The following is a 23,353-nucleotide window of genomic DNA, read 5'->3' as shown; positions in this document are numbered from 1 at the left end:
AGGTAATTTTTTCATGATCTTGGGGGGTGGAGGGGGTAGCCGGCGTTACCTCGACAGTTCGCGGCGAAGGGGACCTTTTTTTAACCCCCCGACCGTGACTCCAGGGTCTACGACAGTCGGGAGCCGTCGACGAGCGTTCAACCCACCTAATCTACCTGTGGCACCAAGACTGCCAGAACAGAGACCCTGACTATGCATATAGCAAATTAGAATGGGAAAATGATCTGCTCGTTGAATAAATATAAAAATATGGCTAGGTAGTCAAGAAAGCCAAGGAAGCGAAAAGCGCGAGAGAATAATCACTTATTTCCCCGCCAATGAATAGAACCTTGTCTATGAAACAGTGGAGCGTAGAACAAATCCTTCTTCATAAAAATTCAGACAAATTCTGTTAGTATCGAAGACGTCCTTGAAATAAGCCACAGAGGAGGTTGGCGGAAAGCAGGGAACAAGATAGTTCTAGCAGTAGGTATTTATGGGCAGCACAAAGGGCACGAGTGGAGACCACAAGAGCGACGGGCAATGCAGATACATGTCGTAGAATGTGATGAGACAGGAGGGACGGCGTGTGGTCCCGGAGGAAGGGTATTTTAGTAGAAGCGGTACTGTGCGCATAGAATGTAAACTTGAATTGTGATACCCTAGGGGAGATGTACTTCAATGCTGGTGCTGCCGGGCAGCGAACGGGAATATAGTACGTTGTTGGCAAGAGGCATGATAGGACCGACATGAGACCACAGGAATGCATTTCTAATCTGCATCGCCGCTGACAGTGGCTGGTCAACGACCGACACAAAGGCTGAGAGGCTGAGAAGGGGGCTTGCGACGGTGGAAGCTACCAGATATGCAGAAAATCATGCACCCCTCAGTCTAACGACGACGCTGGTCGAACGCGAAGCTTTCTCGGGAGGAATTTTTTTGGTTGACCTATCCCACACTGCGAGTATGTTTTGCTTTGGAGTGACGCACCACTTTTATAGACCCACAGCAACCCTCCGGTGTGCACTCAGTACGCCTAACGTTTTGGTTTGGGGTGTACGGCGCGAGTCGATACCTGTTTCTTCGCGTTCGCTTCGCCCATGTCGAAATGAAGCAATGGGATAGAGACCGGTTTCATATCGCGAGGGTCCCAGGCTCGATTCCGGCCGCGGAAAACGTAGTTAGGGGCGAAGCACTTTAGGGGTGCGTGCTTTCGGCTTCTCAGTGATCGTCGTCTCATTTTGTATATCGTAACGGTAAATCAAGTTGGCAAGCGATGGTCAAAAACAAGTATATAGTGTATAAAACAGGTTTGAAATAGAGTAACATAAAAGAAATAATTTCGAATACAGGAATAACTAGGATTTCATTGCATTAATGATAAAATTTGTTAAAGTCCGTCTCGAAATTGATTTCAAACGCCCAGTTTTCTCCTGTAAAGCATACATTTTAGCACGCTGCCGCGTGCGACGTGACGACTTACGGCTAACCTATCTCTCAGTTATATCCTTAAATCCGGTTTCATGCGAGACAGGTTGCCACCGCCTCAGCAAGCTGGCCATGGCTCCGCCCACAGGCGCTTTTATGGCGTCCAATCAGCGCGCACCGTGTGGCAAGAGAGAGGCTTACAATCTTCGAATACGCGTATACACGGCATGTTTCGCCCATCCCCCAGTTTTACGTTAGTAGAGATGGCGCGGGATTTTTTCGTTTGATTTCACCCCCGATCGTTCATCATCATCGCCAGAGAAAGTTCGATTTCCTGCAGGGTTTATTGGTGTACAAGGCATCAGTGATCACACTATAGCTTCCCTTTCAAAAAGAGGTAAGTACAGTGTAGCCTAGATAATGTAGGATTCCGCGCTGTGTTAGTAAAGAAGAAAGGATAGGGCTGGGCAGAGTTTGTTAAGTTTCTGAAGCATACTGGAGGAACGATAGCGTGTTCTACAATTGGGACCAGGCCTACTGTGGGAGGAAAGGAGCTAAGGTAAATTCAGGCAAAATGGGATGCAGGAAGGCCCTCGTGGGCGTGAGTAGGAAAGACATTGTGGCGTATTGTACGCGTACGCGGTGAGTGAGGATTAGCGACTTATGTGAGCGGTGCCGAAAGTTTATAAGGAGCCATAAAGGCTACATGAAAGGCTGGTTGAAATGTTTTTGCTTGAGGTTGCTGTAAACACACGTTGACGAACTAATTATTTCTTGTTAAAATAGAGTATATTTATCGACGATTTCGTGGTACCCTGTGCTCACGAGTTGTTCAACTGCAAGTTCACCGAATTTCGCCCGTTATCCTAACTCAGAAACAAACCTTTCATTTTGGTGCATGTCTTGAAGGTAACTAGGAGTCATTTATTGCGGTAGGCTCGGAAGCTTCTTTATGAGATATTTACACGGGCTGACAATGCAGTCGCAGTTGCTCAGTCGAAAAGGGACTCGCACTGTAAGGGATTATTGATGTTGTCTTAGTGAAACTAAGTTTTTTGGTAGACAAGCTTTTTTCGTGGTGCGTCGGCCGTCGATCCACCTAATCTGAAATATCCGGGCTGGGTCATTTCTTTGTTGAAACATGGGTGGAAACATGAACGGTGTTATTGCGAACTATTAATAGCCCTGGCGTTATTCAGCCATCGATAGAATTGCTGGAAAAAACTTGTTGCTCAGTGTCATGTGATTACCCGCATGCATGGATACCAACATTGCTTTTGCTTGCCTGTTGTCGCCCTGCGAATCCTTGTTTTTCTTATTTTGGTGTGACTCTAGGTATCACCTGTGTAAAGTTTTTTTTGCTACCCGGCGCGGATAATCTGTACTTTCTCTTTCCTGCATGATCTGTATATTGCGCCCTACAGGCCGTCATACCGAAGGGAAGTTGTGGTTCGTTTTAATACTGTTTGTTCATCTTGCCGGAACTGAAAAGCGAATGAACCCATACTACGTCACCGCACTGACAGTGCTCCGGGAGTGGAATTTGGAATTTGTGTCTGCTTTTCTATCCTCTTCATCGTGATCGGCCTAGTGTTTGATCCCAGGATGCACGTTGACTAAATACCGAGCGGTTCTTTGATTAGAATCATTGTGGCGTAGAATTAAGTTTGAGATTTGCGCTGGGCTGAATAAGAGAAGTTGCTTGTGAGTCGACACAATACCCTACCAGAAACTAAGTGACAAGCAAATAGTCGGTGTTTAGTGATGTTTGGGAAGCTATCACTGAAATTTAGTTGTAAATGTTTTGCTTGTTAGGAAAAAGAAATGGGGTGTAAGACACCTTAGAGTAAAAAGGTACAAAAGTTTTGAACAACTGTTAACAGCAGCCCCCCGCAGCAACGCAGATCCCTTTATAGAAGGGCAAATACAGATGTTTCTCTCTTTCTCTCTCTATTTGTCTGTCTGTCTGTCTATTTTCCTATCTATCTATCTATCTATCTATCTATCTATCTATCTATCTATCTATCTATCTATCCATCCATCCATCCGTCCGTCCATCCGTCCTTCCGTCCGTCCGTCCGTCCGTCCGTCTGTCTGTCTGTCTGTCTGTCTGTCTGTCTGTCTGTCTGTCTGTCTGTCTACCTGCCTGCCTGCCTGCCTGCCTGCCGGCCTGCCTGCCTGGCCACTCGTCCGCCCGCCCACCGGCCCGCCTGCCTGCCTGCCCGCCCGGCCGCCCGCCTGCTTGCCCGCTTCCCTGCCTGCCCGCCTGCCTGCCTGTCTGCCTGCCCATCCATCCATCCATCCATCCATCCATCCATCCATCCATCCATCCATCCATCCATCCATCCATCCATCCATCCATCCATCCATCCATCCCTCTTTCTCTCTATCCCCCCATCACTCTCAATATCGTGATTTCCATTCACCGAAATATAGCCCGCTCGACTACTGGGGCGCAAAAGCTTCCGTGCTGGGAACTGGTTTGTCAAGAGATAGAAATGCTCCAACAACCCTTATTTTGCTTTTATTTACAATCAAAATAGGATTGCGATAAATATGCTAATGACTGTTCCGAAACAAGCTGCTCTGTACGTTCTTTAACAATTCTGTACTACGAGACAACCAGTTTATTTTGCGGGGAATTAAGTTTGTTGAGTCAGTATATAGAGCATGCTTTATAGGGTCTCCGTTGCGTTACAATGGCTAGGAGAATTTAGGTGTTCGAGATATACGCTGTGCCCACCGCAAAGAAGGTTAAATGGTATACCTATTTTGGTCAAAATCTTGTCTTCAAATGTTTTGGAAAACCCCGAGCGATCTATTTCGTGGAAATATTTCTACCGCAAGTTTTATCAGTGCTCGCTATCTTGGCTCCTTTTCTTACATATTCGTAAAATATATCGGAAGACCAGTTGTCTTTGTCGCAGGTAATTTTGGTTTCCGGAAAACCAAATATAAAGATTGTGTTAAAAATTCTTTTTAGCCAGCAGTTCCCAGCAAGCAAGAGCATAATATTCATTAAATTGACTTAAGTGTTTCACGACGTACCCCAACAAACCTGTAAAACAAAAAGAAATCTTGGTCTTCTTTTTTTCTGCGTCGTGGCCTGAGAAAAAATTGAAATACCGTTACGCCACTGAAAGAATGAGTATTCAGAGACTCACGAAAACGCTCAATTCCCCACGGTAAATGACAGGACGACCACATGATTTTCTCCAACAGACATTGCCACTCAGTATCACAGAGCTACAATCCCCATACTGCACTGTGACAATATCACAGAATTGGAATGGGTATTACTTGAACTGTACCGCGTCAGGTGTTGTTCCTCTACATCACTATTTACGACACTGAGAAATTTTTATCGTGTTTAAAGTCAGTTCGCGCTTGTCACAGAACCACTGACCCATACAGGGCTGAGTCAATCACGAATCAAACTGCTTTATAGAGACCATTCTGGAGAGAGAACTCTACAATTGCCTCTAATAAAGAGGGATTGGCACGCATTTGGCTAATATGGTCCTGTTCATCACACGGGATGGAGTGTAGTGTTAAAAGCTCCGATCGTCCTTGTGAAAAGGCAGAGCACATCCAGATAAGGTGGTAAAGATTGGAAACGACTGATTCCCCACAGAATATGCACTTTGGAGTATATGCTGTACGAGGATAGGTCCATTCAAAGAGAATGTCGGGGGTATATGCACAGTTTGCGTATATCTTGTTTGCAATAACTTCTCCTTTTCTGGAGAGACGTACTCAAATCTGTAAAGAGGCCAACCTATTTTTTTTGAACTCGAGCATTTTTGCTTGGCATACCAGTGAGCGCGACGTCTTATTGTTTTATTACTAGCTCGCCAATCCGACGTCGCAAATTCTCCCCTGATGCAATAGGACAGACACACGGATTGACGTTTCCGGGCTGGCTTACAAAACAAATAACTTGTGTCAGTGCCATTTCCTGTTGGGGAAGCGTGCAAAGTATAATTTGTCGGTAGACGTGCGCAGGGGTGACCTGAGTGACGTACTTTATCAGAACGAAATCTGGCGAATGGACTACGTATCACATCTGGCTGAGTGACAAGCAAATTTAATTCTAGTGCACGTTAGATGAGTGCGCATTCTTTTGTGTATGAAGTGTCCCATTTGAACACCACAGCTGCGGAGTTCAGGTTCTCCATCAGGTCAGGTGTAATGCGTAAAGGACATTTCAAACAATCAGGCAATAACAATAATTTAAACATAAAATTCAACCAAACAAATTAGGGCTATGTATCTTAGGCACCACTACAAAAAACGAAAACCTCAAGAAAAGGAAAACGCTGCAGGAATAATAAGTCGTGATATCAGACCAATGTGGAACACCCTGAATTTGCACAAAAATAGGTAACTGGCCCCGTTAACACATTGAATCATCACCATAGCATACGTGAATATAACTGGTTCGAAAGAATTAAAAAAAAAAGACTTACACCAGTTGGAAATTTAAAACTTGCAGAATTGATGTAACAAAATCAAAAATACATATTTTGTGCACCACCTTAAAAGAACAAACAGAAAAACCAAAAAGAACAGAGCCGAACACGGATAAAAAATTACAAAAGTCGGAACAAACGTTCCCAGTCCTGCATTAGCACAAAAGTGCATAGTTCCCAAAATTAACAAATTCATTCGTTTCAATTGCGTAAAAATAAGAGGACGAACGGCATTCTAAAGAAATAAATGAAATGTAAAAATGAACTAACACAACTGAAAAGGTGTTGGTTATACACCGCCCATGAAAAACGGAGACGGAAATACGAAACCCGAAAAAGCTAGCGAAACGGTAATACCAAATCGCGAAAACGGACCAAACGTGCGGCATACTGTATTTGCACCACAATAATACTTGTTTATATTAACGCACTTATAGGTTACATAGCGTGGATATTGATAATTGGTCGAAGGGTAGAGAGGAATCAAAAGAGGAATTATCTAACCAGAAAATAAAATACTGACATCAAAAATAAGTATCTATACATCACCATCATGACGTGAATACAAAATTATCAGAGCACCCAAAAGCACAGGAAACTGACCCATGAATGAAAAATATCGATAAAGGACCAACCATGTAATGCATTGTGTTCGCTAGAAAACGCATAACTGGCAAAGCTAACACGTTAATTGTTATAATATCCTTATAGGGAAGAATGGTTGTAAAGTTTAACAAATCCAAAACAAGATTGTGCGGAAAAGGAATGTAAGGAATGAAAAAAAACCTTCTTTACACAACGCCCTAATCCGCGGAGACAAAGATTTTAAGAACCTCGAAAAATCTAACAGTAAATTAATCAAAATTGTGAACAAGCACTATTCATGTATTCTTCTGCATTACAAACAATGCCTTATGGGCACAGTTAACACTTGTAATCTTTACACAAGAAATAGCAATAATGTGTTACAGAAAGCCCCTAAATGCACAAAAACCGAATGACAACCAGAAAAATCAAACTCCACTTCTAACGAAAGATGGTAGGAACACGAAGCTTTCGTAGCGATGCACCACGTTGCGCTTCCAGACGTCCGTCGACGACGCGTCTAGGGTTTCGGCGATCGTCTGCGGCGTCGTCTTGCGCACCCTAGTTCTTTCTTCAGGTACACACGTTGGTACGTAGTCCAGGTCGTGACTTCTCCCACATTGGTTACTTAAGTACGAAGCAAGCCGCATCGTGCGAGAACATCTGGACCACGTTGAGGGTGTTCGCGACTACCACCCGCAGCACCCGCGTGTAGTTTATGTCCGCCTTGTGCATGTGGACGAACCGCGGTCGACCTTCTTCCCCTTATCGACCACGTTCTTCACGCACGCGTCATGGTCGAGGCTCACTCGCAAGTTGATGTTGGAGTCCATGACGGACGAGATACACGTATTGAAGGAATTTACGAACTTGCTCTTCGCGTTTCAAACATCTTCTCCACATCACCCACGACCATCCCCATCATTAGAGAGGAGGATGTTCGTGGTCGGCTTTCCTATGTTGCTTACGTTTATGCATGCGTTTCTACTGTGAATGATATTACAAAGACTGTATGATTATTACTCTTATACTATACTTTTCTTTATTGTTATTATCACTTTAAACGCGCCCTCTACTGACGGTAATCTAATCAACACAGACAAGAAAATAGTTAACTTCGGTTCTTTAAATTCATTGTCTTTTACCAGCCGGATGTAAACCTCAAGAAGTTTCACACTACTGCCTACTTGTCGAAAACTACCTGGCTTTTAGTTTTCCTCAAAGAAATTTCTTCAAGTTGTGTCTGAACTCAACGGGAGCGAATAATATCTAGTAACAGCCTGGACCTACAGAAAAAAGCGCTACACTTTTCGAAAAGTTTTTCGTGGTGGCTAAAAAAGTTTGAAATTTTCAGTCAGTGGATCCGTTGGGGGAAAATGTTTACTAACCATGTGAACCTTACAAGTGCGCAAACATCAACAGAACTGATATTCTACGCAGCGGCAACGTATTCTTACTTAGAACCACTAACTTCAACAACTGTCGCACCCTTCGGAGGGTCTTACATATGTATATACCATAATTTACGAAGTATGTCGGAGTGGCAGGAAATATAAGTGGTCATATTCTGCAGTGACCTTTTCCGATAAAGTTTCGTTGAACTCAAAGGATAAGTGACTAGCAATTTACTTTCGGTACACACAGTATGACTGTACAAGCAGGTGGACGCGTAGTTCTCTTTTCAAACTGTCACATTTAAAACCAGAGCCGCGAAGCTTGAGTGCCCCCAGAATCCAATTAAGTTTAGACACGTATATTTTGTGGCAGCACAACAGTGTGTAACGCACTACGCATTGCCTTGACGCGGACATGCCTACACCAGTGAACATTGATGATGAGGTAGTGCGGTTCAGTGACCAATCAAAATTACGAAAAATAGAAACAAGGCCCAAAACAAAGCGTGCTTGAATCACGCAAATAAATTTTTCGTTTTGCAATATAGAGTATAAAAGTAGATTGCCAAAAGGATACTCATATGAGCAGCTGCAATGGAGAACACATTCAAGCTATCCCTGGTCACCCTTGCAATCTTCTTCACGTCGCGGTCCGATGGAGGTTCAGGGCCCAACAAGCTCGAGCGGGACGTTCCAGATGCTTTCGAGGTATGCGACGGCGTTTCAGACTCATTATACCGCCTAAAAATAAAACTACAGCGGAATGATACCATGTGCACAGTAACTTTTATAATGTGCGTGGTAGGCTCCACTATTTCGTCACTTGAATGCATTGTGGCAACTCTGAACGGAGTGGTGATCTTAAAGTGGGTGGTGTAATCTTTACGACGCGAGTTTCAACTGCATGTGACGTTATCAAGCGGCAAGGAATTTCGGCATTTCGCTTCTAGTCATACCTGGAATGGCGCTCGGAAGTAGGCGCGACGACCTTTTGTGTAGAATCGATAGACCCTGGATATTGACAATTTGCTGGCATTGTCATTTGAGTTCGCTCGCAATGTATGAGAACAGGCTGGAGGGTGAGGAAGTCGATCGTTGTATAACACTTCGCATAGGCATTATGCTCGCGGCAGCATGAATTCCTTGGGGTAAATGTTGCAATGGCGGTGCACTGTGAAGGTTCGTGCCTTCTTCCGGCTTGCCCAGTGGCGTATCAGCACCACTTTGGATGCCGCGGCATTTTGGTACAGTACTCTTTGATTCCTGCAGCTAGTTGTATACACCTTGACACGATGTTGCGTATTCGATTTAACTGAATGCGGCCACTCGGGCTACTTATCACTCCTTCTTAGTCTTCATGCAATCGACAGCCGGATTGCCGCACTGTCAGAAAAGTAAAAAAAGCAGAACGATTTTTTGGGCACGTCCGACAAAAGTTCGAAACTGCAGTCAAAGAGGGCTACTTAACTTCTTCCGCCAAACCTACATGCGTAGGCAAAACGAGATGAAAATTTTGAATGATGAGGTCTCTTCCCTTTTAGGAAAGATGCGCCGGTTTTCGTCATCCTTCTCGAGAGTCGCCACTTACACCGATGGTGCCAGGATTTATTTCCTACTGCTCGCTATCTTCTCGTCCAAGAAATTTATGTGTATTTTCAACTAGTTTCTCCTGCAAGCCAAAGTTTTTAAAGCGACGAGGCAAGGTACAAGAATGCCCACTAAAAAAAGTTGCCCTTTTCGAACCAGTGGTACGCACAGTGATTAATGTGGAACTTACAAAAGGGGAATAGACGGCAAAATATATATTACACGGTGATTTCATACTTGCTCTCTGCGTGAAGGCCTTTCCTCCAGTCAGTGAGAGAGGTTTTGTGCGGAAGGTTTGCATTTCTCTTTACTGCATTTTCACGTCCTTAGAAAGAAAATTCCAACACAAATTGCATGTTCAGTAGAGAAATATAATAAATAAAACGTTTTTGTTTTAACCTATAGCAGTGAGAAAAGAATAGCTACATTTGGTTTTGAAACATTGTTTCTTTTACCCAGACGTTCGGGGTCTTCCCCTATGCCCTCGCAATCTCAGACAATGACAACGATACAATCTTCGAATGTCTGACTGCGAGGCGCCGAGACTTCGATCCTGAAGCCAAGACCGTCACGTATGATTGGTCCCTTAGCACTGGTCCCGGACAAGAAAGGTAAATAAAAAAAATCCCTGACAGAAAGTAAGCCATCAAAGGCAGTTGTGAAGAATTAGCCGAAGTAGCACTATCGCACATATCATACTTACACCGTTCCAGCGGGGAGTAGGTTCCACCCAGGGACTCCTAAAGGTGCTTTTTAGAAACTCTTCTAACAATTGGGCTTTTTAAACGTTTATATGCAATCTCTGGCCCCCAAAGGTTTTTTCATATCTACTAAAGTCTAGTATACACTGCGTTAGAACGGTGGTTTGGGTGATTCTGTGTGTACTAATTGAAATTCAAAATAACGCAAAAAGAAGAGGCAGTAAATGACGAGACGCGGCGCTGACTAGCAACTGGCTGGTTTATTCTGCGGCTTGCGAGATATACCCAAGGAAGAACGGCGAGAAGGAATCATTAAAAAAATTGAGTACATCAAACAATACCCACAAAACGCGAGAACTATACATGTGCATTGACGAAAACATAAGCAGTGCTGATACAGCGTAGCAGTCAAACACGTGGCACGAGGCGCGAGGGAAGGATCCAGGACAGTGCAGCTGGTTTTTTTTTATGAATCGAGATTGAGGATTTTTTTCAGTCGTACCTCAACAGAAGGCTTACTTACTAAATCGCCCCCTGCGTTGTGAATAAGGCATGCTTCATAGATTTCACGCACGCGCTGATCGTTATATGTTCCTGCAAAACGCGTATCGTGGAATCTGGGCGAGCACCCATGGTCGTGACAATATGTGGCAAGGTTGCTGCCAGTGCCCCTTTTAGTGTGTTTGCATGCTAGCAAATCCGATCATTTAAACACCGCCCGGTCTGACCAATACAGGTCTTCCCACGGGACAGCGGAACTTTGAACACACAGAGCACCTACAGTCCTCGTGAGGTTTCGTGTGGCCTTTCCCGCAAAAGGGGCTTATTGGCTCATTTGAATTAACTCGGCTGTAAAGGCCACTCAGTTTGCTTGATGCAGAAAGGACTACTCCAACTTCTGCGCGTACCGCTACCTTTTTCAACATGTGCGAAACCCCGTGCACACAGGGGTCGACAGCGATGTTCGCCGGCCCGTCTTTCACCGATCCACCTTCGCTGCGTTTGTGAATTAGCCCTAGCAAAACCGCAGGTAAGACATGTAGCGAAGCAGCTGGCAAGCCTGCCGGCAAACGTCAACCAACCAACGAATCGAAATTGGCGTGGAAAAACCTCTTAAGGGGGCCCCTTAAGCGGCTAAGGCAATGATCTGTCTCACGATTTTCGAATGGGCAGACGAGAACGGAAGCAGGCTCTTCCTCGAGCGGGGCGCATACCTCCAGCAAGCATGGCTTGGCCTGCAATGCCTTTTTTCCTTGGGTATAGTTCGCAAGCCACGAAATAAGGCGACCAGTTGGTAGTCAGCGCGGTGTGTCGTCATTTCGTGTCCCATCTTCTTGCGGGGTTTTGAATTTCAGTGTAGTAGACAGCTGCTCCATTTTGGGTAATTAAGCTCCCAGGCAGTGTCCATGTGGGAAGCTATGTTTTTCATTTCGCCGTTTCGTTGTTGTTCTCGCCTAGGTAGCCTTTCTTCACAGTTAGTAAAATTGCTAGTTTTTGTGGCATATCAGATGGCAAGCTATGTGTTTGTTGTCGGCAATATTTCAGCCAGCACGTCCACATTATCCCTGTTCTTTAGTTGTCTTCTTCCAAAATGCACTCCGACCCGCCTTAGGCATTCACCATATCTGGTTGTAATGATTTCAATAGTACTGACAAATTATATAGCAACCATTTCAACAATTACTTACGTCAGATATAAACAGAAACAGTTGACCGTCCGAACCTCTGAATCAGTTCAACTTTATTCGGAAATCTGAGGCGCTATGCTCCCATGAGAGCCTGAACGTTTCTAACCAAGTTGGGAACCAGAATGGACGAAACTGGTACATTGAAATAAACTCCTAATACGTCCGAAGCTTTTTGATATCATTTATTAACGTAAAAATCTCATCCGACAAATGGGGCTGGGACTTCACTGCAAATATGTTTGATTTTGGGGCATAAAGTAAGTTGATGATGAACTATTGTTTTCAAGGCTCTCAGGTGCAACTGTCTCGACTCACCATTGTTAATTCAACATTCATTTGCAGAGAGCTTGTTTCGTTGCACCACACTGCGGGCGTAACGCCAGACGCCGCACCCTTCACTATTAATGATGGTAAGTAGGGCAAGTTATTATTGCTTGTTTTACATCAGCGAACCTTAGGCGCTATTCAGCTGCTCCTGTTAAAGAGCTGACACATAAGCCACAATCCCAGGCGTATGCTCAAAAGCTGGCAATTGATTTCCTGTATTAGAAAAGTCCCTACGTATGTCATGCGCGCTATCACAAATCGTAAACGACTCCCTACTTCACCGTAACATGCCCGTTGGCAGAGCACAGTGGTGAGTCTTGCATTGCACGGAGGCGCAGAGAAGCTGTCCAGGGCAGAGAAAATAAGTATAAAGTTTGTGTTTTCTACTCCGGCTTACGAAAATAGCCCATCAATGAGAAATTCAAAGCATGGGATAAAGGTTACACCCTTGATACTTCCTAGCTGAGAATCATACTTAGGGGAACGCAGATATTGTGCTTCAAAAAAACAACCATGCCAGGGTGATGCGTTTCAATAGTACTGGCTGCATGTGTTTTGTTTTACCTGCGAGGACGCAAGAACCGCCGCTCTTTTTGTGGTTTCTCGTGGCTACCAAAGCGTTGCTTGTTAATAAAAAACAAAAACAAACCTGGGTATTTCTTTTTCTTTGGCATTCCTTCTTGCGACAATATGCTCTAAAGTGCTCTGAGTGAGGTGGAACCCTGAATAACTTTAACCACTCTCTGCCATTTTTGTCAATTCTGTTCACATTAGCTTTCGTTTTTATTGTGAAAGCGCACAGACGATCAAAAGAAACTGTTGTATTCATTTTTGGCCTGACAGTGGCGCTGGTATTTTAAGTGTGTAGGTTACATTTATTTTGCGATAGGTCACCCACTGATCATTTTCGCAAGCTCGACAGTTCGCTCGCGCCGCTAATTTATAATTGTATAGGCCTTGGATACTAAATTTCTTTCGTCGTTCCTAATTAACGTATATTTTTCCATGCAGATGACACCGCATTCATTGCTTATGTCCGCTACAGTGACTACAAGGACTGCGCCGTCACCGAAGTGCCCTTGAGGAACGTTGACCGTAAGATAAATGAACGCTGCCTTTTTTGCTTAACGCTCCCAGTTAAACAAATTCAAAAATCATATTAAGAATCTGTCTATCCCGGGTAAATGATCGATAAGGCTATAGCAACAACCGACGCCTGCTTTCGTGTCTCGCCACGATGAGTCGCTTGTACTGCAATTTCATGGATTTTGTTTGTTTGTATGAAACCCTTAAAAGAGTCGTTGATTGATCGTAGGGTTTAACGCGCCGACGCAACGCAGGCGATGAGGCGCGACGTAGTGGAGGGCTAGGGGTTAATTTTGACCACCTGTGGATCTTTATCGTGGGCCAAAATCTCCCCTTAAAAGGGTCACTTGGAACATACGACACTTAAGTGGCTCAGCTTTCACACTGGTAGTTCAGCCATGAATTAGCAATGCAAAATAATGCGGTGAAGCGGCGGCCATGGGCGTTTCATATGCGTGTATAAATGCTGAAGCAGCAGGAGCTTGATGTGGGCGAGTTGGCGAAACATGACGAAGAAACAGAAGCGCAAAAGACGGGACGAAAGAACACAGTACACCAGACGGGCGCTAACTCCCAACTAACGTTTTATTCGAGAAAACAAAGGTTTATATACATGGGAAAGGAAATTACACCGCGAATTAGCAATGGTATATAATGCGGTGAAGCGGCGGCCATGGGCGTTTGACAGGCGTGTTTAAAGACTGAAGCAGCAGGAGCTTCATGTGGGCGAGTTGGCGAAACATGCCGAAGAAACAAAAGCGCAAAAGACGGGATGAAAGAACACAGTACAACAGACGGACGCTAACTCCCAACTAATGTTTTATTTCACAAAACAAAGGTTTATACTGATGGGAAAGGAAATTACACCGCATGCAGTCGGGTCATGATGATTTTCGTATTATTATTTTGTATTATTTTGTATTATTTGTATTTTGTATTATTGGATTACTTTGTATTTTGTATTACATTACCTCGTTATCGGCAAGTGCCACAGACGCGGAGCTAATGCACTTATCGCTGGCCCTCGCGATATGAAAAGCTGTCATTGTCTCCCTCTCAAGCTTGTGACTGTAGCCTGCAAGAAATTTGGTATCATTAAGAATCGGTTTGCACTTGCAGCACTTGCAATGGTCCGCAAAATGTCCCGCAGCATTAATATTAACAGAGCAGTTGCATTCTCGTGCTCTTTCATTGTAGCAACGCCCAGTTTGCCCAATATATTGATTGATTGCCCAATATATAGGGCGCCGACGCAACGTAGGCGGTGAGGCGCGCCGTAGTGGAGGGCTCCGGACCACCTGGGGATCTTTAACGTGCGCCGAAATCTCGTACACACGGGCGTTTTTGCTTTTCGCCTCCATCAGAAAACCGGGCGCCGCGGCCGGGAATCGAACCCGCGACCTCGTGCTCAGCAGCACAACGCCTTAGCCACTGCGCCACCGCAGCGAGTAGTTTGCCCAATATAAAAACGTTTGCGGTGGAATTAATTTTGCCATGCATATAAACCTTTGTTTCTTGAAATTAAAATTTAGTTAAAAGTTGTCGCCCATCTGCTGTACTCTGATCCTTCGTCCCGTTTTTTGTGCTATTGTTTCTTCAGTATAAAGGCTGAATAAACCTAAATTGTCAGCTTGAGTACAGTACGATTGAAAACCCATTGGGTGTACCTTACCCGCTTTGTACAAAAATTTCCCTTAAGCATCTTTCCTAAGACTTGTAAACGTCTTTTTATTTGCTGCGGATTCAGGACAAAAGTGGATGCGCATCGTCTCCGGAAAGTACGCTGCGTTGGCTCTGTGAAAGAGCATATCGAGCCGAGACAGGCCGACAAAATGAAATAACAAAAAAAGTTTTCTCTGCTTTGAAGTGGTAATTACGAAATTAAGAAAACTATGAGTTAGATGGCTGAACCATTATCACTTAGCACCGCCCGATTACCGCCCTCGTCTAGTCTCGCCTCAAGATTAGAGACTTCATCGGTTGTTTTCTATCGGTTGTTTGGTCGGTGCACATTCGTGAACCAAGACGCTGAACTCTTTTGGTCACTGAGAACTCAGAATAAAATGTACTTTAAATCGAGTGTCTGCCAGAGTCGTCGGCTGGCTGCCGGCCTTTCCTGTTTCAGGTTAAACGCTATGCCGTAACAGGATATTTGGTAATACCATGAACCCTTGATGCCTTTTGCTTTATCTCATACTTTTTAACACGTTAACTGATTTCAAAGTTGCCCTTTATCCCATTTGACGTTCAAGCGCATGTGTCGGCCTCTGTTAACACAGAGATTTCTGGCACCCGGCTTGCCCAGCCTCGAAGCGTGAAGTGAACGCTTCTTTCTTTCTGCGCTTTCTTTTTAAGCTTGTGATTAAAAAAGCCAAGACGAAATCTAAACCCACCCAGTGGCGTGAACAGTCAGTCAACTAAAGAATTACCTACTCTCAAACGTATTTCATTTATCTGCGGGGTCAATTTTAACCTTCCTTTTCATTTGGTTTTATTTTTTGCCTTTCGGTTTACTGCTCTAATACAATAGGTGTGCTTATGTAACCTCCCTATGCGAGTCCCCCCCCCCCCCCCCCCCCCAGGAGGCTTTACGGATATTGTGAATGTACTAATAAATGAGAGCCTACTATGATACATTAGACTGAGGACTGCTGAGCACTTTAGACTAGCTCTCGAGCGAGCGCTGGCGGTCACTTGTCGACGCGACCCGATATACGCACCTAAGTGTGGTCGGAAACTAGTGCAAGACAGCTTCCCTATAGAGTCGCCTGAGTGCTTTCTGAACGACGCAGGGTACGTCGCTTCCAATTAGTACTTTCAAGCTCATTTGCGGCTCTCTATTAATTATCTGTTACGGAGTGATCCTTGCCTTGCGTAATTCTTTGGGAACCATATTTATGGTCAGCTCGGGTTCTTTCTGTATCGCCTGGCCTTTACGGCTACAAGCTTACAAATGAACGCGTAGGATGGAGTTAGCGCGCTTCGCTAAGAATATTAACCCTAAAAATGCACCCATCCGTCCCGTTCAAATGGTTAACGAGGAAACCTGTAACGGGTTGCTGAAGGGCCTCCGCCATTCCCACTTATCATTGTTGGTAGGTGCGAGAGTGTGTAGCCACGTCATGTATAAACCCAGAAAATCTGTCTCACTTAACTTCAAACTCGACTCCAACTTCTTTATTTTTCCGCACATGCTGAAGGGTTTTGCTATGGAGGAATTTTCCGCGTATACGGTGCTGCCGGATTTTTCTTTCGCATAGCAATATAAGGCCACGCGTTCGTTATTTCTAAATTACGCCGCAAAAGTACAGTAAGAGGGTTCTTTCTTATACTTGGCATGATTTACTTAAACATCAAAATCGCTTAGTTGGCAGCTTCGACAAACGACATTTGCAAGCACACCTGAGGTGTTCTTCCTGTCAACGCCTACTGTAAAACCAAGAAATTGTGATTACGGTGCACTTTGGAAGAAAAAAATGAGTCGAAGCCGCAGGGTACCATAGCGCTTTATATTCCCTTAGCGAATATGGTGCTAATATCACCTGGTTCTTTCCGGGCGTAGAAATGAACTGTCGCAATGCGAATAGTAGTGCTAATGCTATACCAATAAAACTCCGATAACTTCAAATTTTAGCCCGACCTCATCAAAATATTACACCACAGCCTTACGCTCGCCGCATATACGTCTGCGAATCTTCTTTGATTGATTTATTGATTGATATATTGTAGGGTTTAACGCCCCGACGCAACGCAGGCAATGAGGCGCGCCGTAGTGGCGGGCTCCGGATTAACTTTGATCACCTGGGGATCAATAACGTGCACCGAAATCTTGCACACACGGGCGTTTTCGCTTTTCGCCTCCATCAGAAAAGCAGCCGCCGCCGCCGGGAATCGAACCCGCGACCTCGTGCTCAGCAGCGCAACGCCTTAGCCAACGAGCCACCACAGTGGGTTGCGAATTTTCTTCTTATAACGGAGAACGTTTGAAGGGTATGCACACCTATAATCACTCTTTGTTTTGCGCTGAAAATTAAGAAATGCGAAATCCGTTCTTCATTATATATGTAACAAAGCCCAGATATAACGACGACGCCGCAGTAAGAAATACGCCTTCAATAAACACGCTGACTCGATTACTTATAATACCTGTAAAGAAAACATTACAAAGTGGAAAAATACCTCCAATGTGGACATTCAAACGCGGGAATAGTAATTGTCCCTACGCGTGTTTACATCGCCTCAATATGGCGGTCTGGTACGAGTTCTTAGATGTCAACTCCACCTATTTGATACCTTTTATTTTTAGCGAGCATGTTGACCGTGATATCTTCAAGGGAGGTTCCGCATTACAATATTGTAGCAGCATGTGTTATGTACAGTAGATACAAGCCCTGATGTGCCCGTTTTTCCTTTGTTGCAGAATGCACCTTGTGGGTGTCTGAGGAGTATAAAGACCTTGTTCCCACGCACTGCCTGAGACAGTTTCACGACATCTGCGGTGTCGCTGTTCCCGTACGCGATAGCGACCTGTGCCCGGACGACTAGAAGCAGGAATTTCACAATGTCGGGCTGTTTCCCAGAACCGCAGTGGCATTTGCACTGCCCCGCTTTATCGGCACCAAATTCCTTATCTGTGGGGCTTACAAAGTGTCTCGGAAAAAATTGAAGCCGAGCCCGTCAAAAAAAAAAAAAAACCTTAATATGTTACTGGAGAATTGCTCATTTTTGGTTTCAACGACAGCAGCAGTGCCAAATGCCACTGTTTTCACCATTTCTTAGATAGTAGTTGTTTGCTGTGCCTACAAAATAAAAATTTCCTCCCGGAACTCAGGTTGTCATGTGTTCTGAATGCATAAGTCATATGTCTTTCCCTAGCAATCATTCGCTTCTTAACTGCTACATTGGCTTTCTACGAAGGCAAAGCTACATGTTACGCTTTTACTACTTTTGCTACACGTGTATTTCCTTGATTTCCATAGTCTTTTGGCTGTCCACCCTGCATTCCTTGGCTCAACTGGTGGTACATCGGTCGTAGAAGCGATTTTCTTCCCTAGACACCGCAAGAATCACGACGACCGACCGAGTGGCGGCACCTGACCTAACTGCGTCTAGTGTACCATCATTCAGTTATGGTACGTGGTGCGATGCTAAAATTTTGCCGATATGAGCCATGTAGTGCTCACGCAATATTAAGAAGGAGCCTGAAAAATGTCCCATATAAATGAATATCGTATGGCAATGTAATCGCAGGTTGTAACATTATGGAAATTCCGCAAAAGGCACTGTGTTCAGGTGCAATTTCGCCGCCCAAGCTACAGCTGTTTTTGAGCTTGCAGCCAAGGAATATTTTTGGGAGAAATGTTTGCTTGCCGGAACAGCTGACACGCACGTGCAAATATTACGAATGCGTGAGCACCCACCTTTTTTTGCGAGATATAACGAGCTAGGTGTATTCTCTTCAAATATCTAGGTTAACAAACTGCTCATTTTTAGCTGGGCCTTCGCGTAGTATACAAATTATTCTCAAAAGACCGTTAGTGGCTTACCGACATTTTGGTGCAACCTATTCGAACACTAAAGCGTTAATTAACTATCTTGGTCAAAACTCCGGCGTCGATTTCAGGCAAATTGCCGATGGATGGGATACAGAATAGCCGACAGACAGCACCCCAGATGCTACACTGCTCAATGTATAAAAATGGGGCCAACGAATGCTCTTAATCACAGCAATTGTCTTAGAGACGTGCTTATAAACATGGTAGCTAATTGAGTTCAAAAGAAAACTAGGTAAATTGTGAGCTGGGTGCAGTAAAGAATACGGAAACCCGTGGACCCATGCCGGTCAACATTTCTAGCTTGCTATACGTGAATATAGTGGATGGGTTAGGGCTTACGATTTATAAATACGCGTTAAAGATATACACTCCGTAGTACGGGATACATTTGAGCACTTTAATTATACAAGAAGCCATTATGTGAGTAGGGAAAGACTTTGGCTCCAATAGCGTTATGTCAAACTAAGAAGAGGTGGTGGCAGATTCTCTCCGTCATAGTAACTGAAAGAAGCAAATTTTGGGAGTAAACATCGTAATGACGATGAAGATACTGCTAACTAGAGGACTCATGGGCAAAACTAGGCAGGTGCCACTAAGGGCTCCAAGTCATTACCGTGTATAGAATGAACTCGCTGCCTTCTACGTGACAATTTTTCTACAAGATTTACAGGTGCGCTGTATGGGTCAATGAACTCAGAGCCATCTACATCACAGCTGCTGTCACACATGCTAGTGCCCACAATGGCTGCATAACCGTCTCGCAATTCAACATTGATGCTTGTCAATTTGCTACATTATGAGCAGTGCTTAGGTGCCCTAAGAGCGTTCTATTAAAGTGGCGTTGAACCGCGCAGAAGACTGACAAGCCAATTATGTTTCCATACGCGCAGTGTGTGTGATCAGCCACATCTGGACACAGTTTTATTCCATATTATCATATTTACTTTTGAATCAGAGCAGCTAGAGCTTGATTGGTCGTACAAGTCAATATATTTTAGGCCTATTACACTATATAGCTAAACATCGTGTCGAAGTTGTCGGCACGTATAGTCATTGACATGAAACCACCCCTACAATTGACGGTAAGTTATTGAGAAAAAAAAAGAGGTTCGGCAAGCTGTGAAAATGAAGCACAGCTGACCAAATGCATTTCACAAAGTCATGCCGAAGCATCTAGTTTTCGTGTTTGTTGTGCAAAAAAGGCTAGAAAAGAGCTTGACTGAAAGCTTACCCACACGCGTGACTATCGTGATGGAAAACACACTCCATCTCGTTGTGGCTGCCCTTGCAGTCCTGTACTTTTCTTCTCCGTCCGAGGGGGGTTCCGGGCACAACAAGCTCGCACGTGAAGTTCCAGATGCTTTCGAGGTATGTAACCGCGTTTCACACAAACAGCGTATCGCATAAACATAGAAATTGTTGAACCCTGCTAAAAATGAAGCTTACTAAGACCCTTCGATAGATTTGCCATTAACCTCGAGCATTCCAACATCTTGTTTAACTCAATTATTTCTTTTCAATTCAAAATCAATTACTTCTTTTTGTCTGGAGGTCTTCACGGAATTTCCATTTGCCCTCGGAACCTCTGACAACGGCAACGACACAATATTTGAATGCCTTACGGCAATGCGTCGAGACTTTGATCCAAAAGCTAAGACCCTCACTTATGATGGGTCCCTTAGTAATGGTCCTGGACAAGAAAGGTAATAACTCAAATAAAATTAACAATGGTGCGAGCCAAAGCCTCGTTCTCATAAATTATTTACTAATGGGTAAGAACAACAAAGACCTCCCATAAGTGGCGCTACGCTAATGCACGCATGACTACTTATAAAACATACGATTCATTTTGTTCTAATAAAAATACCACACGACAAATGAGTTGTCCCGTAGTAAGTAGTACGAATTGAAAGAGAAATGTCCTTCATAAGCGATAGCATTTCATCGCATAAATTAGAACGTGCGGATTCCCCGGTGGGTTCAGCAGGGTACGCGTCTATAAAACACTTGCACTGTCTTGGTCATTTTTATAACCCTGTTGAAGCATTTACAGTTATGTTGTTATGTTATCTGCATTGCTGTACATATGCCTGCGATAGATTTATCATATCCTTACACCTGTTAGTTCTTACTTTTCTTTCGCTTTGACGTCATGTATATATTTAGCATATATCCATTTGATTAAATTCAAGATATATACGTCTGCATTAGTGCTTTTGTGTTTTCTTCGTCCTAGTTTCTTTAGCGCCGCCCGTTTTCTTCCGTGTCATGCACCAATAAGCTCAGGAACAAGTTTTGTTAAACCTTATTTTATATTCATGGCGCTTGTAACAAGGTCGCAACCACCATTCCCATGATTTGTTAGCGACGGCACGTTCAATATTCCCTATATATTTGTCCAGTGGGAGCGAACGGTGCCCCAGTTTTCTTATATGCTTTGGCTCCAACTGTCTTGACTCACCAAAACACTATGGCTAATTTACATGTGCCTTGCAGAGAGATTGTTTTGCTTCACCACAGTGCCGGCTCCACGCCAGTCGCCACAACCTTTACTGTTGGTGATGGTAAGTACGCGAAGTTATTTTCCATTTACGGGATCTGAAGACCTACGGGGAAATTTACCTGGTTATGTGATAAAATATTACACAGGAGTCACGCAAGCACAATTTTTACATTGGCTTGCGTTGGCTATGCGGCCCGTCGTTGTACTGTGTTCCTTCATCCCGTATTTTGCGCTTTTGTGTCTTCAGTCGGTACCAGGAAATTCATTTGTGTCAGGTGCCAAACTTCAAGTACCTAACGAAACACGAGTTCCGACAATACTGCATGTGTTGGTGGAGTCCTGGCGTTATCCCCATTACGTGGAGTCCCAAAAGAAGAAAGATTAATTGGGAATTAATGGCAGCTTCAGCAAGTTCTCCCGCGTGCGGCCGTTGAGCTGTCACGCAACAGTGAGGCATCTTGCAACCCACTGCAGTCACTTATCCGCGTGAAGCCAAATTTATTGCAGCTCAGACGTAGCACGCAAAGACCGCCGTGCTGTTCTAACCCAAACACCGCTCCATGGTCTGATTTCACTTTCGCGAACCGCCTGCACAACGACGCTGTCATCAAACCGGAAAAAGCAGAGCCGAATGGGAAAGAGAGCTGCTCTCAACGGGCTCATCGACACAGCGTGTGCGGCTGAACAATTGTGATGTCAGGGCCTCTCCTCACCTTTTCTTTCCTCCATGGCGGAGCCCTTCGTGTGGTGTAGCCTCCTGGGAGGAGGTGCAGACGATATCGCCGCAGTTAGCCATCAAAATATTAGAGTAAGTAACCGGTTTTTATGATTTGTGAATGCGAAAACTTTAATGTTCAATTCAACGCCGCTGAGTGCTACTTCCAGTATTTTACTGTGGGTAATGGCCGATGTTTCTCCACTGTGCCAGGTCAGAGGGGCGCATGCTCGATATGCCGCCGAACACAGTATTCACAACCACGGCAACAGCCAGGAGGAGGACGGGGTGTTTTGGTGTCAGAGAACCCCCCAAAATTTCAGAGCGCTCCATCAGTGACGGCAGCAGTGACAGCGCTCTGCGCACAAGCTAAACGTTTTCCTCGGCCCTTGCAGCATCACTGGAGAACGAGCACGGCATCACCCGCCTGCCTTCACCGTCCGGCTGGTGAACGAAGCAAGGGACAAGAGGCCAAGGACAGCGCAGGCGCCAACGCGTGACTGTGTGCCAGGCCACGTGACTTCACGGAGGACTATAAAGCCTGCACGCTCTCCTCGCACGGGACACGGCAGCAGTGACAGCGCTCTGCGCACAAGCTAAACGTTTTCCTCGGCCCTTGCAGCATCACTGGAGAACGAGCACGGCATCACCCGCCTGCCTTCACCGTCCGGCTGGTGAACGAAGCAAGGGACAAGAGGCCAAGGACAGCGCAGGCGCCAACGCGTGACTGTGTGCCAGGCCACGTGACTTCACGGAGGACTATAAAGCCTGCACGCTCTCCTCGCACGGGACACGGCAGCAGTGACAGCGCTCTGCGCACAAGCTAAACGTTTTCCTCGGCCCTTGCAGGTTAGTTATTCATTCTCGGCGGCCATATACGTTACTTTGTCACACCGCTGTCGCTGCTGCCCCCTGGTGCCCTTTTGTGTTGCTATCTAGCGCTGTTACACAGTACTGTGCCATCTTTGTTGTATGATGAGCAAGGAAGTGTTAAAGCTGCTTCAAGAATTTAAAGAAGAGTTAAGACAGGAATGGAAGGGAATGAAAGAAATATTTGAAAGGAGTATCCGCTCGGAAGAAAGAGGCCTGCGCACCGATATGGAAGACATAAAAAAGAGCTTGAGTTTCATTGGGAAGGGCTTCGATGATGCTAACCTCAGGCTTGAACGGACTCTCAACGAAAACAAAGGACTACGGAAAGAAAACGAAGCGTTGCAGTGTAAAGTGTTCAATCTCGAAAGAGAACTAGCTGATTGCAAAGCGGGCCTTTTGAAGTCCGAGCAGTATACACGCAACCGAAATATCGAAATTAAGGGAGCAGAGTACGAACAAA

General features: G+C 44.8%; 1 protein-coding gene across 1 annotated transcript; it reads left to right on the top strand.

Annotated features, from left to right (window-relative positions):
* The first annotated feature begins 8,389 nt into the window (after positions 1–8,389).
* On the top strand, positions 8,390–18,056 carry LOC144151478 (uncharacterized). The gene is made up of 5 exons (XM_077682532.1): positions 8,390–8,566; positions 9,905–10,056; positions 12,177–12,244; positions 13,173–13,256; positions 17,668–18,056. Exons 1-5 carry the CDS (start codon positions 8,453–8,455, stop codon positions 17,790–17,792), a joined length of 543 nt encoding a protein of 180 aa, XP_077538658.1. The 5' UTR covers positions 8,390–8,452; the 3' UTR covers positions 17,793–18,056.
* The last annotated feature ends 5,297 nt before the right edge of the window (positions 18,057–23,353 follow it).

The sequence above is a fragment of the Haemaphysalis longicornis genome, unplaced genomic scaffold, assembly GCF_048455015.1.
Source record: "Haemaphysalis longicornis isolate Haplotype H1 unplaced genomic scaffold, Haemaphysalis longicornis Haplotype H1 scaffold_9, whole genome shotgun sequence".
NCBI classification, from domain to species: Eukaryota; Metazoa; Arthropoda; class Arachnida; order Ixodida; family Ixodidae; genus Haemaphysalis; species Haemaphysalis longicornis.
This window is presented reverse-complemented; position numbering and strand designations above follow the sequence as displayed.